The following is a 16,867-nucleotide window of genomic DNA, read 5'->3' as shown; positions in this document are numbered from 1 at the left end:
CAAAGAAGAGAAGAAAAGAGAAGAGAACAAAAAGAGAAAAGAAGACAAGACAAGAGAAGACAAGAGAAGAAAAGACAAGAGAACGGAACAGTGAGAGACAAGTGGTGTGAGGAGATATGGAGAGGGTGATGTTTAAAAAGACGAGACAGTTGATAGTTCAAAGAGAAACCAAAAAGACTTGGGGGACTTCTCTGGTGGGTGAGTCTGAACGACTGAACCTAGAAGGCAAAGTGCAGACGACAGCAGGGGCGTAGCACAAGATCCTGGGCACTATGCATAAGCACTCCTGATTGGGCCCCATAATAAATATAATAAAATATATTCCAGACTTGTCAACGGCCCTCCCTCCCCTTGGGGCCCTAGTAATCAGTACTGGTTGTACCCCCAGTCCGACGCCCTTGGAAGACAGACACAAACACAGACTGCTGGGACTCTCTGACTCTGTCTGCAGGTATCTCTCTTCTACCCCCATGCAGACTGCGGGATAAGTGTGGGATAAGTGTGTTTGAAACACAAATGAACAATGTAAAAGACAAGAGAAAAGAAAGAAAGGCTGGAGATGTAGCAACACACAAAGACCGCAGACCTATGTCCTGACTGAGATGGTTTTGTCATTGTTACAGTAGAATGAGTTTTTGATGCCTGTCAGGCCCCAATAAAATAAAATCCTTCATTTATATTTTTTGTTCAGTACTCAGTAGGCAAATGGAGATCAACATTATTCTTTTTCTGAGACTGTACTAGCTACATTCCAGGTGTGTGTCTCTAGGTGTTGTAATTGTCGCCATTTTTATTTTATTTGTAAAACTCTTCCCTCCTGTTCTTGTCTTGCTGTTCAGCTGTTCTGTGTCACAGTTGGAAGCAGGTGACAGTTGGAAGTAGGTGACAGTTTAGATATACAGTATCATACTGTAGCCTACTTGCAGCTCAAACCTTTTGAAATAACAGATTCTTTTCTTACAGCTACTGATTATTTATATGTCATACCAAGTGTTAAAGAGGAAGGTACACTCTTAAAACGAATGTGTTGTCCCTATTTGGACACAGTTGTTTTGTTATTTTCAACACACATTGTGTAACAAATAAAAAAAAGGAAACAACACAAACTGTATTGTCCCTATCTGGAACATATTCGTTTTAAGAGTGTATGGACATTTGCTGAGGTGTTAAGCGCTGCACAGTGCCAACAAAAACAACCGCAGCAACGATGTGCTGGTGAAATGTCATTTTCTCTGATTTCTGCCATGGTTTATTTGGTACATGTGGTGAAACATTGATGGATGAATTTACATCTTTCAAGGAGGAAGTGACCGTAGTTGCCAAGCAGTGGTATTTGCCACTCATTGCATTATAATGTATGCACAGCCAAATCATTGCTTGATAAGTGTCATAACTTTTGTATCATACTTGGTATTGTGCTAAGGACTTACCTGTTGTTTGAGAAAGTGTGTTGAGGGGTTAGCTATTCCGTGGCCCCCTTTGTCATTGCAGGAGAAAAGAGATTAAAAGAATTTCAGGAGCCAGTATTTTTTGCTTTCTCACCTTGCCAAGAAATGTCTGAATGGCCAAGAAATGTAAAATTTGCCTGTGTTTCATCAAACTGCCAGTTCAATGTTCATTGTCAATCAATAACACACATTTCTGTCCAGTTTTTACACATTATGTACATGTGAAATATTTTATATCAAATGAATGAGATTAAACCACTTCTCTGCTGCTTTCTTCAGGAGCCTTTCTAGGCCAGTTCAGAGACAGAATGACAAACAATCAACATCCCTCCATATCCAGAATGCCCTATAGTTTTGTGGTGTTTATTGTCAAGACCATATAGACCCTTTCAATCAGTTCTTAGTGGGTTTCAGTTGAAATGTTCAAAACCAATAGATAATTTGAAATGAAAATGAATCTAACTTTAACATATTGTTCCACAAAATGTTGGCTTTAATACTTTTTTTATTTTTTATTTTGTTTGTACCCAAAGTTACCATTAGCTCAGTGTTTTTCTTTCTGTGCGACTGGAAATGCCTTGGGAACGAACATGTTTGTTTATGCAGTTGAAAGGGTCTATTATAAAACCACAAAACACTGTAAAACCAAGCTGAGATACAAGCTGGAACAATCACAGTAATCGACCCTCTCCACACTGAGACAGCTGCTTTTGAACGCTGGGTTGAAGATTACAAGCGTAATCTCTCCTGGCCTGGAGAAAAGGGTGGGGGGTTGCCGAGCAAGGGACGGGGTAGATGGACAAGAAGAGGAAGAGCTGACTATGAGACTGGATAGAGTCACAGATGCAGTGGAGTTGATTGTGGGATTAAGAACTGAGAATGTGGAATCAGAACTATGGAACTTGCTTGATGCTGAGCTTACCTTAACAACCATTGGTTCGTGTGTAGTGTTATCATGGGAGTTAAGCCTGAAAAACCCAACCTAAATTTGCCAAAGGTTCGTATGGCTACTCACAGGCTAGAACTCCACCCCAGTCATAGAGCTCACAGCACACAGGCTGAACTCCTAGAAGTTTGCATCTATGCACTACCATAGAGCTACACAAAAATATGGTGAGCGAGGCACTTAACCCCTGTTACTATAAACAACACGACAACAGCAATCGGGTCCAGGTGACAAGCTTTATTTCAAAATATAATTCTTTATATTTTTTGAAAGAGGAACAAAGGGTATATAATTTACAAAAATACATGGGATTATGAATGACAACATGAATGACAACATACACAATCTCAAAATCAACTTTTCCAATGACTACTGTGGCAGCTTTACAGTGTGTTGCCACTTAACTTCAGAAGGTACTTACATTGCAGCCCTTACAACTGACCAGACTCTCTGATTCTCCTCTATATTTTTTTTTCCAACATCCATTTTAATTATGGGAAAAAAACAATCCCTCTAGGGTTGAGTACCTTGTTGTTGCTTGCTATGCCAAACGCTAAATGTGCATAAAGACAAGTTAAGCATTTAGTCATAGTTCGGTCTCATGAATTAAGAATACAGCAGATAAATAATAAACCTGAGGTGATTTGGTTGCACTTACACACACACACACACACACACACACACAACAACACCCCCAAACACACACACACACACACACACACAGTAGATGCCTATGAAAATGGTTCTCCTTGTAGCCAAACAAAATGTTGAAACCCAAACAGCCTATCCATTTTTGTCAACATTAATCTCATTTTACACAACATATCTAAAACGCTAACAAAGTCAAGAGATATAAGACCACATATTTCATTGTCTCTTTGAGAGGTAGAAAAAAAACTATTGTCTTATGGCAACCCTGTAGTATTGCTTTCATCTTTAAGACCAGATTTACCACTTGACCGGTTGTTGCTACTTTCACTAAAAATAATAACAATATTAAAACAAAATTATAAAAGTTATAAAATAACATTGATCAAAGACAAAGTATAATTACAGATGAAATATCATCCAGCAGTCTTGTTTTACCTGTTGCTGACTGTAGGATATGCAGAGGTTTACTATTGCCTCATGGAGCCAGTGATATGATAACAGATAATAAATAAGACTAGATGTACCGCAGAGCGGTACAAAATATGACCGCCGCCCAGTCCAGCACATGTTTTCCACAAAAATAAGTCACGCTGAAAGGCATATATGATTCTAACTGTCTCACTGAATTGCATTATGCACACTCAATTCTCACTGGTATCTGCTAGACAACAAGTACCAAAACATGATTAGTTCATAGATTTCACATGTAATATACATTTTATACAACCCCACCCCCATCTTGCCTGTTCATAATTCTGAGAAATTCTTGAATTGTGTGCATGTACATGTTTATGTTTATGTGTGTGTGTGCGTGCATGTGTATGTGCTTGTGTGTTTGCCTGTTTATTTGCCTGTGTGTGTGCATGTGCATGCATGCGCATATATGTCTACTGTGTGAGTATGTGTCATACGTAGGATTACTGTGAATGTTTGTGTGTGCGTGTGTATCTGTTTATGCACATGTGTGCATATGGAATGGGTTTACATGACCCCTGGAGGCAAATATACGCAAAAAATTGGTCATCCTAGGCCCTACGGTTCTCAAGATATTCACAGAAAACTGTGTCTGCCCTACCCTCCTTTCGGGGGTCCAGTCCAGCGGGGGCTACAGATCAAAAACAAAAGCGATGGTTCCATGCTATCCATGTGGGGTTACATGCCCACCAAGTTTCGTGTACCCGGTCTTTCAGTGTCCCGGGAATCCTTGTTGGTGTAATGTTGCACTAAATGTACACATAAATTATTTTATTGTAAGGCCCCCATGAACGAAAAGTCCACGAAACTTGGCATGCATTCGGAGGGGTGTCATAATGATCCTACACTTTCAATTTCGTTAGTTTTGACCATGTCAGCCAGAGATATTGTGATGAAAACACCTAATGTTTTGCTTTTTAATTTTTAACTAGGTAGCTTATACAGGAAATAAGTGGTAATGGGATAGGTTGACATGCCCCTTAAGACCAACATACAAAAAAAGGTGGACCTCCTAGGCCCTCACGGTTCTCGAGATATTCACAGAAAACTGTCTCAGGCCACCTACAGGCCAGTTGGTGTATAGTAACATAAATTAATTTATTGTGTGGCCCCCCATGAATGGAATTCCACGAAACTTGGCGTGCATTCAGAGGGTGTCATAATGATCCTACACTTCCAATTTCGTGCAGTTTTGACTATGTTAGTTCACAGATACCTGCGATTACAACACCTCATTTTTACTTTTTTGTGTTTAACTAGGTGGCGCTATACATGAAATGAGTGGTAATGGAATGGGTTGACACGGCCCTTTGAGATCAACATACAAAAAAAATGGTCCTCCTAAACCCTACGGTTCTCGAGAAAACTATGTCTGCCCTACCCTCTTTTCTGGGGGTCCAGTCCAGCGGGGGGGCTACAGATCAAAACAAAAACAGGAGGTTCCATGCTATCCATGTGGGATTATATGCCCACCAAGTTTCGTGTACCCCGGTCTTACAGTGTCCTGGGAATCCTTGACGGAAATTTGGACATGCGAAAAAGAAAAAAAAAAGAAAAATCTGACTAAACCTATATGACCGCCGCTTCGCTGCGCGGCGGTCATAAATAACAGATACAGTACATGACAGATAAGTCCTTATGATAAAGAACTATAAGAATCTTACAAAATATTATACTAATCTTATAGTACTATAGTAACACTATAGTAACACTATAGAAGGCAAGGATATTATAAAACTATTACAGAATATCATAGAAGTATTGTACACTACTATAAAATGACTATATAAATCTTTCATATAGACAGTAAGTATTTTTAAGAGCTGAAATATTGTCTTTCTTAACAGAATACATCAAACTAGCTATGTAGATTCTAACAGAAGACTGTGAAGGTGAAAGTTGTGGATTTGTGAACAGAACGTAAGATGGAAATCTAGCCTGCTTGGGTACACAAATCAATGTAAAAAAAAAAAAAAAAATAATAATGAATCCCACAAATGACTTGTCAAACTGAAAGAAAAGTGGTTCCAAAGAGAATAGGAATACAAAATGTTTGAGCATAAAAATCTTGCTATTTTATGCACCCTGGAGTTTGGAAATATATACAGTATTTACAATGAGATCTTCGATAATCACACTAAGATCTTACTATACTATGCAAGCACTTGCAAGTCTATTTGTGTCAATAATAGCATTTAGGAATGGAAAGGTCTCGACTCTTTACTTATTAGGTTCATACTGAATAAGCCGCATCGCATCAGCATTCGCCATTACGCCATCGATAAAGTCTCCCTCAGCAACTCTGTCTGTGATGATACAAAAAGAGACATGATTAATTAATGATTAATTAATACATCAGCACTCTGTCAGACTAATAGCATGTGCATGGCTGTTGCATATGATTTGTATGTTTGCTCATTCACCCAAAAATGTGGATTCATATGGAATTAAATTAGACTCAGATGTTTTTTACGTGTGTTTTACAGTTACAAATAATTTCTACATTTTCAAAAAGATACACACAAAACATTTGAGTCTAATTTAATTCCATATATTCAGGGATTTAGAATAAGAAGATATTTTGGTATATTTGAATTTATTTGAATATCATGTATTAAAAGAAAATATGTGCTACATTTAAGAAACCTTATTGCACATGACTTGTTCTCTAAGCAGAATTTTTCCTATTTTGACTATAAAACATTTAATAGTTTTCCTTTGACTGTAAAATATGCTTTGCCATAATAATATCTTACCCTTTTCATCCTTTTTAAAGAATCCCCAGAGTTTGTCTGCCCTCTTTTCTGCAGTGTTTTCATCATTTGGGAGGTCTGCGACTTTGTCTTTGGGAATCAGCTTGAAGATTGCCTGTGTGGAAATGTTTAACATGAAATGGGTGTAGCTATAAACTACACTTCATACAGTATTTGTGACAATCATCTACATGTTCAAATCTAATAGAATGCTTGATGGTTTGTTCTATGCTTGCAACAGGTAGAAATATGGGTTTTCATTTATAGTCCAGCAGTAATAGAGTTACACCCGGAACAAATTAGTAACAAGCTGAATTTTTCAGGATACGTTCAGAATACCTTTAAGAATGACATACTAAAAGTCCCCGTGAATCCCCGTTGTGCTCTCTGAGATATTCAAGATGCCGTCCAAAATGGCCGCCATTTGGAGATTTTTCCGTATCTCAGGCTTAAAACCTGATACAAATGCAATTAAAAGGTCAAAATATGTTTTTTAGGGTAAGTCAATTTCATCATTAGTTTTTTTAATGGAGACATTTCATAATAATAAATCACTTCAGTCATCATCCTCATCATCAGAAATTGGTGTTGATTCTTCAGTATAAATAATAAGTCTGTCGTTTTTATCACTCAAGTCGCTCACAACATGAGAGATTTGAACCTTCTAAGTTCACATATTTTTCATAGACACTAAGATGGTGTATAAACATGATCAAATGTACACAGAAATGCCTGTAGCCTAAATATGCTTTAAAACTGACGCCTATGTAGTCACAAAGCCAGAACTGAGAGACTCAGGAGAAGTTTTTATCCCCAGGCCATCCGAACTCTGAACTCACACTATACTGACTTTGCACACATTCACTCCTCAGCACTCTCAAACATTTCCCAACTCTGAACTCACACTATACTGACTTTGCACTCATTCACTCCTCAGCACTCATGACCCCACACACACACACACCCACACACACCTACAAGACTTTTAGCACTTTTACATCCCTCTCCCTATGCTACAGACCTTTTATTTATTTTCTTATTTCATCACACGCCAAAACACACACACACACACACACACACACACACACACACACACACACACACACACATATCTGACTTTCTCCAACTTTTGCACACTTTTTATTTATTATTTTTGATTTCTCCTCCATCTACCCATGTCCTTGATTGCCTAGCCTTTCTCCCCCCCCCCCCCCACCCCACCCCACCCCCATCCCCAACACACACACTTACATCATCACTGTCATCACTTCACATACATACAGCCCTCCTCTACATACTTGCTGCACACTGCCCCCCATATACACAGCACATTGTCTTCAGGATCTTCTCCAACACACATCCTCTACATACTTACAGCACACTGCCCCCACCTACCCACACACACACTACACACATACACACACAGTCACTGCTCCACTCCCACCCACACACACACCTTCACTGTCATCACTCACATACATTACATACAGTACTCTGCTTGCAATAGTAAGTCCCTGACCCCCAACACACACACACTTACATCATCACTGTCATCACTTCACATACATACAGCACACTGCTTGCTACAGTAAGCCTCCTCTACATACTTGCTGCACACTGCCCCACATACACAGCACATTGTCTTCAGGATCTTCTCCAACACACATCCTCTACATACTTACAGCACACTGCCCCCACCTACCCACCTACACACTACACACACACACACACACAGTCACTGCTCCACTCCCCTCCTCCCCACACACACATCTTCACTGTCATCACTCACATACATTACATACAGTACTCTGCTTGCAATAGTAAGTCCCTGCCCCCACATACACAGCACATTATTTCATCAGGAAGCTTCTCCAACACACATCCCCAACATACTTACAGCACACTGCCCCCAATACACACAGCACATTGTCTCATGAGGAAGCTTCTCCAACACACATATTGCACACTGCCCTCTCCCCACATACACAGCACACTATCCCATCTCCCCTGTCATCCCCCAACACACACACCAAGACCCTGGCAGTTGGGTTAGCCCCTTGAGCCGTGGATCTGCCCAAGGTTTTCTTCCTTGGTAAGGGAGTTTTTCCTTGCCCCTGTTGCTCTTGGGTGCTCCTTGTTGGTGCCCCCACCCAATCCCAATCCTCCCCCACCTTTTTTATGCAGCCCTTGCCACTTAATCTACTACCCCCTCCCCCATTAATGCACAAATAGGCTGACACCAGACATAATTTCACTGCATTTCTTACTTCCAGTAACTATATGCATGTGACAATAAACTTCCTTGTATCCTTGTAACTGTCATAGTTATTTCTTTTGCCAAACTTTCTGAATTAACAAGGAATTCTTATTCAAAGTTAGCTTACGCTAGCTGTTTTTTGGGTCACTGTACCATTTAACCTTGGAAAAAGGCATTTCTTGACCATATTTCACCCATCCAAATCCTTATTTGTGTTTTAATTTGAAGATTTATGTAAAATGAATCGGAAAACATTTAGTTTGTATACTCAACATTTTTAATCTTTAAGCAGTGTATCTATCAGTAGGGCTACATGTATTGACTAATGGTTTGCTCACTACGCTAACTAGCATAACTCATCTTTTTGCATAAAGCTAAATGGTAAAAAATGACAATGAACTACCTGTTTATCAGAGATGGCAAAAGTACTCACTTCCCTTACTCAAGTAGAAGTAGAAATACTTGTGTTAAAAAATACTCTGGTAAAAGTAGAAGTACTGATTTAACTTCTTTACTCAAGTAAAAGTAACAAAGTACACGCTTGGAAATGAACTTAAAGTATAAAAGTAAAAGTAGTCTTGTGAATGACAACCATTTTTTATGCAACAGTACCTGGACCACAATGTTACTAGAGTGCAAGAGTGCCAGTCTATGACTATAACTATGAATTCTGTGATTACGGTAAGGTGGACTGCACCATGCGGTGTTAGATTTTTAGAAAAGGCCTTTAGAACATGTTTGATGGTGGTGGAGGTTATTGTCCAATGTTTATAACAATACAAGTGGCATTGGTTCATAGGGTGTTGATGAGTGTAGGCTACAGTACATTGTTATTGTGGATAATACAGTGTGACTTTTACATGTAAACAGTTGTAATTGGTGAATAAACTCTTTTGAGAGGTGGATAAATTCTAATAAGAGGTGGATAAACTATTTCTGAAATTTCAGAGGTGGGTAAACTGCGTTTAGCCTCCACTATATCCCTGTTCAAGACCCATGCTGCATCTACTTATTGCTAAGGATATACAGTAGGCTACACTGCAGCTAGAAGTTAAGCGGCAAAAGGCGAGGAGAGGAGGAGGGCATTTTTGACTAAATTTAATTGAGACATACTACTACCTGCTAACGTTAACATTACTGCCATCAAGCTGCAATGATTTGCCACGAATGAATGCCTCCCAAATCTGTCGAGTAATCTTTGGTGCGTGCAACGTATATTCCCATCCGCTAATGATGACGCGAACAATAATAAAGGTAACTCCACTGAAATTATTTGAAACTAAAGTAATGAGCCAGTTTTGTAAAATGTAAGGAGTAGAAAGTACTGATATTCGTGTTAAAAATGTAAGGAGTAAAAGTAAAAAGTCTCCTCCAAAATAAATAGTAAAGTAAAGTAAAAATATCTGAAAAATCTACTTAAGTACAGTAACGAAGTATTTGTACTTCGTTACTTCCCATCTCTGCTGTTTATACACAAAAAACAATAAACAATAATTTCCGAATTTACATAATATGAATCTACATAGCCTACTAAGTCAGTGACTGAAAATAATTGAAAAGAGGCTCTATCTGAGGGGTTCGAAAACTCCAAAGTTTTGAAGCGACTTTATCTGAGCCTCCTTGAGACTGCACAGGTGTAAGCGAGCCTTATTCAATATTGACAAATGTGATTGGTGCCAAATAAAAATTAACATATAATAAAGACATTATGTGATTAGACAAAATAATGAATAGCATTAGACAGGCCCCTCTTTTTCTAAAAAATGACTTCAAAGTTACAAATGGGCTTAAATGGGTAGGCCTACACTATGTGAATTTCGTGTCATTGTCACATTAATGACCTGGTAATCTTGGTTAACTTTAATTTTAGCAGTGTGTCAATGGTGAATTTGGATTCCTTGTATGAGAAAACATATATTTTAACATTTTTATCTTGAATATCTCAGAAAGCACAAGGGGGATTCACGGGGACTTTTAGTATGTTATTCCTAAAGGTATTCTGAACATATCCTGCAAAATTCAGCTTGTTACAAATTTGTTCCGGGTTTGACTCAACTTTGAGCTAATGCTCTTGGACTATTAGGAGCATTAACATTTTCTTCTTTTATGTGTACATTTTGGGCAGTCGTTGCCTACTGGTTAGCGCTTCGGACTTGTAACCGGAGGGTTGCCGGTTCAAACCCTTACCAGTAGGCACGGCTGAAGTGCGCTTGAGCAAGGCACCTAACCCCTCACTGCTCCCCGAGCGCCACTGTTGTTGCAGGCAGCTCACTGCACCGGGATTAGTGTGTGCTTCAACTCACTGTGTGTTCACTGTGTGCTCAGTGTGTTTCACTAATTCACGAATTGGGATAAATACAGAGACCAAATTTCCCTCACGGGATCAAAATAGTATATATACTTATACACTTATTTGACATTACGAATGATAAGTCTAGCATGGGTTTGGTAAGGCAGCGGGTAGCGTCAACAATACACGCTTAAGTCGCACAGAGTTTAATTTCTGACCACTGCGAGTCTTTGATAGCTGCTTTGGATAAAAGCAATACCCACTACCTTTACATAACAACAAGTTAATGCAGGAGAAACACCATAATGATGCTTTACCACTACTGGCAAATCCACATGATGAAAGTATTGTGTAATGTCCTTCTTACACCATGTTAGCCATACTGTGATTTCCAATGGAGGGCAGTCAGTTTAGGTCAGTAATAACAATTCCAATAATAATGTTATATTTAGTTAGTTAGGTATTTCTGTAGCACAATTCAGTGAGGCTGATCAAACTCGAACCACACTGTCACAGAATGCTGAGCCGGAACCATCATTTATAAAAGCAGGCTAGAGGCTTCTCATCAGGTTCTTTTCAGGTCATTTAGAATTTTTTGTCTCTGTCCCTAAATATAGTGAAATATGTTTTTTTTATCCCAGTTGATATTTCTCTAGCTTTATAATAATCTCTGCCTTTGCTCTGTTGCTTTTGCTGTGTTTTTGTCCTCATAGATAGAGTTTGTAGAGTTTGGCACACATAAAGCCAGTTCTTGCCAAACCCATGTGTCACCAACACCCATGCCAATCTTGATCTGCATTCAACAGACTGGTGAACATGTCAAGAAGCAGATTTTATGTATTGCCAAATGGCCTCCATATTTCACTTGTATCGAAGATGTGATAATCAAACTGTAATTGTGTCTAATAAACTATTAGTGTGATGGCCTCTTGGCTAGAGTCCAATTAGCAGACCTTCATTAATGTTATGCAAAATTGCTGCTGAAACATTTCTTTATCAGTTCACTCTGTCTCGTCACATATAATGATGGGATGAAAGTCTAAGAGGCTTGTGTAATCGAGTGGACCCACCATTTTGTGCCACTTGCCATGTTCCCTATATTTATCCCTGACTTTCCTCTGGCTCTTGCCAAGATTAACTCCATGGGAGTTACTTGTGTGCGGCTTATTAAAGCTTTCGCAATCAAGAGCTCCTCTAATCTAAACCTTCCACACACTGGCTCAACCAGTCACTATAGGTGTCGCAACGGGATACGTTATCAGTCATTTTGTTGGGTAAAAAAGCAGCACTTTTTTGGACTTTCATTTTCTGTCTGTGGGTTGGTTGCTCAATTAATTTAGGGAGCACCAAGTCTTTCGCTCTGTGTGTTCTCTCGGCACACATGTGCCAACCAGCTGTTGCCGTTTAAGTCTGTGTTGTTGTTAAGTAACATGCTTGCAACTGATCTCAGTGCTGACATCAGAGCAGCAACAGCCTCTGCGCTTGACCAAATACCGTACTTCTGGCACGTCACGGGACTCTCCGCTATGAGGGTTGTGTGCTACACAGCCCTCGCTAGGCAGAGAAAGTGCAAAAGGATAGTGGACATGTGAATCTAACGCCCCAATTGGTGATAAAAAAGTGCAAAAGTATAGTGGACATGTGAATCTAACGCCCCAATTGGTGCACCATAATAAAAAAGTGATAAAAAAGTGCTGCTTGTTTTTTTCCATTTCTTCCACCTTCAAATTGTCAACTATCTACTGACTAACTGATAAACTGACAAACTGGACTCAGTATAACCTGTTGTATTTATTCTGTTTTCTTTCTGGGGTAGTGTATACTGTGGCTTGCTAGCCTGGCTAACGCCAGACCTCATCTTATTAAGATGGGGTCTGGGAACTGTTCATTTTCTCGTATTTGAAACGTGGTTTACGAATACCCAGAGCCGTTTATTGGGCGCATTCTATCAAATGCCTCTGTATGTAGCTCATAACTGCTTCGGTGTGTCGTCATCGTCTTGCTGTACCCCCTCCGTTCTGTGATTGGTTCCTTCATTGAGGTGAAAACGAAGTCCATGGAATCCAGGCTGCCTAGCAGCGTGAATAACACAAGGCAGCATGGGAAAACCCAGGCTAGTGGCTTGTATACTGTAGCCACAAAAGTCGTGGGTTAAATCAGAGACTTTCTAATGAGGATAGCACTCAAAAAATACATTGTGCCAATCATGTGGTGTGTTGTGAAAACATTGTGCCAATCATGTGTTGTGATCTTGCCGCTGGAGCGAATTTGGTGTCGTGAAGCCTTGTGCACGCGCAGTTCGGCCGAAATAGATGCCCGATAAGTGCCCAAAAAGTGTTGCAATATGACTGCCGAGTGGAGGGACTTGCCTAAAAGGACCTTGGTTCAATTCCCAGCAGTCACCGTTGTGCTCTGGCCCCTGCAATTGGTAAGTTGCTTTGGATAAAAGCATCAGCTAAATACATGCATAAATAAATTGTTCTAACAAACCACCACTGAAGCTCACCTACTAGTAGAGCCTCTGTGGTGTTTGGTGTTTTAAGCCCCCAATGTTGTCTTCCAGGCAGCACTGCATGGAAGGCACTAGGGTTAGGCAAGGGTAAGGGTTAGGGTTAGGGTTAAGGTTAGGGTTAGGGTAAGGTGCCTTGAAGTCGACGGTCGTACCGCTGCCTTGAAGTCGACGGTGGGTAAAACACCATCGAGCAAACTCTGTATCTAGATTTAGTTATTATTCTCACCATAGGTTTCAGTGTTTTCCCTATCTGAGAGAGCCTATATCAAAGCCTACCTGGCATATCTCACAGACTTCTGACTTAGTGAGAAATCCATTCTTGTCCACGTCAAACAGTGAGAAGGCCCACTCCAATTTCAGCGTCATCTTGCCAGACGAGGTCATGTGTAGGGCCACGATGTACTCTCTGAAGTCCAGCGTGCCATCGTCATTGGTATCGAAGGAGCGGAAGACATGCTGGGAGTAGCTCTTGGCGTCGCTCTCCGGGAAGAATCGAGAGTAAATGGCCTCAAACTCGGCCGGTGTGATGCGTCCGCTCGGACACTGCTTCTGGAAGTTTTCGTACCACTGTGTGATCTCGGCCTCACTGAACTTGGTGGTAAGCTTCAGGTCCAGCAGAAGCTCCTTGGACACAGCTCCGCTCTTTGCATTACCCATGACCTAGTCTGAGTCTGATCGTTGGTGCCTATATTTCTGACGTCTGTGTTTGACTCTCCACAGAAATTCTCAAAAGACCTGTCTGACAACAGGCATCTGCAGTGCGCCTCAGACCGCCAGCCTGGTTTCCTCAAGGTGAATCTGTAAAAAAAAAAGAAAAAACACACACACATACAAATGATGAAAAAATAAAGGTGGCGAAATGGATACCGAGTCAGCAGCAGTGGGAGTAGTTTTTTACTCCAGTTGACATATTCCCAATGTGGTATGAGGAAGAAATAATAATAAGGCAAGTTCAGGATGTGTGCCATCAACTAAAACATTGGCAGTGTGCCTAGACAACAAAATATGAAGTCTCTCAAAAAAGTCATATTTTGGTTCAACTTCCCCCATGTCAGGAGTAAGTTGACAGGATCAACCTATTTAACTATTGTGTTCCTAAAGTATAATTCTAAATATAATTATTAATTAAATTCTCATTATGCTGATTTTATTGGTGCAGCAAATGCTATTCAAAATGCCAAACAAAAAGAATGCTTCAATGGCATCTTCAACGAATATCTAAAGTATGAAATATAATGTCAGTTACTCATTATTACACACATATTTCGCCGAGCTTCATGTAAACATGTAAACAAGTTCTTAGTTTAGCTACCCAGACCTAGCCTAGAAATCTAGACGCACACCTGATTCACTATGGTAATCTAAAAATTAATTTTACGAACTAAACAGCAGGGTTATATCAGTATCAGATGTTTGCATTATGTCCACCGATACAATTAATCTTCTGCAACAATCATAACCTGTGGTCTTTCACAGTAGCCTAACTACAAGGTCTCTTTTGCAAATGACTTATGGGCTAATAATCTGAAACAAATGTTAGCCTTACCAGGTTTACCCAGCGCCAAAGACTGTGTGTATAACACATCTTGACAGAGCAGGCTGTGTTCATGAGTAAATCTCAGAGCTCTATACGGCTCTGGTAAATCTTATACTTTACCGCCTCCTAGTGAGCAGTTTGGTGAAGTGCGCTGCCACAAGTGAAATCATCCTTTGTGGGAAGCCACTGACCATGAGGGATTTAAAATGTTTATTCAACATGGTCTATGTGTCTGACTTTCTTCAACAAATTCTGAAAAACAAGCAATGATGTGTAATGGCACATCAAACTCAGTCTGTCTGCTCAGTCATGCCTTGCCATACCATGTCTTGATGAACAATTAGTCATCTTTTCGAAATGAATGATTTATCTTCCATTCACGTTATTCCATAAAAGACAGACAACGAGGAGGAAATCCCAGATGTAGTCATCATTGCCAAAGCTGCGGAAACCATTTGGCCTACTGCCCTCACATCTACCCCGCATGACTGCAATGAAGTGCAATTATGTCCATGCCACTGGTAAAACGCTGACTTAATTAGCAGGCAGTTCGATGAGTTTACTCTAGAGGTCTGTAAAGCGACCTTGAGTTTGATAAAGGCGCTATATAGCCTAAATAAAACGTAGCCTATTATTGATTTATTATTGCAACTGAATGCAAACATCTGATCCAGTAGGTTTTATCAGTTCCAGCCATCCAGTGATTTAGCTAGAATAATTAACTACAGGGTGTTACAGTCACACTCCCTGTCAGAAGCCATGAGTAAGGTAGGCTACACACACTTAGAACAAATGAGAAGCAAAATCTGTTTTCTAGGTCATGCTATCCAGATTGCTATATGGTAAATTGGAGCATGTGTCATGTCTGTCAAAATAAGACTAGGCCTAAGCATTTTTGTCTTTGACCGGCTGAACATAAAACAAGTAGGCCTAACAATGCAGGAAAATATAACAGAGAGCAAAATAGAAAACAGCTAAAGCTAGATTAGATATGGTAGATGTTACCTTTCAAGAGCAGAGGTAGGAGGAACTATAGAGGTCAGAACTAGGTGGAAGAACAGTGGGTTCAGCAACTTACATAGAAACAATTAATTAATGATCAGCACTCTTGCCAAGAAATCCCTTACCTGAGTAAAACCACAAGCACGGGCAAAGATTCAAAGGTACAATCTGCAATAGATGAATTGGAGAACTGTGGAGAGATATTGCTCCACCCTAGCTTGCTGAGGTAAGTCAATTAAGTAGGATTGGCCAAGGAGGCTGAGACCCAATGCGAACTTCTTATGCTGGTCTCTCTACCCTGGACCACTTGGAGGTTCAAACCTTAAAAAAAACAATGAAGCATTTTGGTATTAGTTTCAGGTTCTGCAGGCTCATCTCATTTCGACTCCAGCACAAACGTATTTGCACGAGCACTAATTAGATCTTATTAAGTTAAGCTGAGGTTGGTCTTTGTAAGGTATTTTAAGACCTTTACACTGCTTTCAACCTTTAAGTTGGATCCCAGTATAGACCAGAGAGAAAAGGTTTTGTGTCTCACTGTTTAACCTTCATTCCAGTTTAGAGTTCATCTCACTACACGGATACTTACTGGTTTCATCAGCGGTTCTCTTTTTGACCTTGTAACTGGCATGTTTCAGCATTAACTTTTTTCCTTAATTGGCCAAATATGTGATGTTATTTTATGGAAATGAAGGAATCATTAATACAATCCATCTGATTACACAAAGTTGAAAAATACTTCTTGCTTTTTTCAACTGCTTACACACTACATCTTTGCTTGTCACACAATTTTCTAAACATGTATTCCAATCATAACCTCACACCAAATCTGCAAAACACCACACACAATTTTCTACCTAACACACAAAAATCTAACAGGAAGTCACTTGAGTTTGTTGTTCAAACACAACCCATCAAAATGCCACACTAAATCACCAGTGCTTCACTCTCTCTCATGTGTAAACACTCATTACTTTACTGAACACCATCCAATCAT

General features: G+C 39.8%; 1 protein-coding gene across 1 annotated transcript; it reads right to left on the bottom strand.

Annotated features, from left to right (window-relative positions):
- Positions 1-5,558: 5,558 nt before the first annotated feature.
- Positions 5,559-16,094, bottom strand: rcvrn3 (recoverin 3). The gene is made up of 4 exons (XM_048229116.1): positions 15,996-16,094; positions 13,608-14,129; positions 6,276-6,387; positions 5,559-5,825 (listed from the first exon to the last, which is right to left on the bottom strand). Exons 2-4 carry the CDS (start codon positions 13,986-13,988, stop codon positions 5,740-5,742), a joined length of 579 nt encoding a protein of 192 aa, XP_048085073.1. The 5' UTR covers positions 13,989-14,129; positions 15,996-16,094; the 3' UTR covers positions 5,559-5,739.
- Positions 16,095-16,867: the final 773 nt, after the last annotated feature.

The sequence above is a fragment of the Alosa alosa genome, chromosome 20, assembly GCF_017589495.1.
Source record: "Alosa alosa isolate M-15738 ecotype Scorff River chromosome 20, AALO_Geno_1.1, whole genome shotgun sequence".
Taxonomy (NCBI): Eukaryota; Metazoa; Chordata; class Actinopteri; order Clupeiformes; family Clupeidae; genus Alosa; species Alosa alosa.
This window is presented reverse-complemented; position numbering and strand designations above follow the sequence as displayed.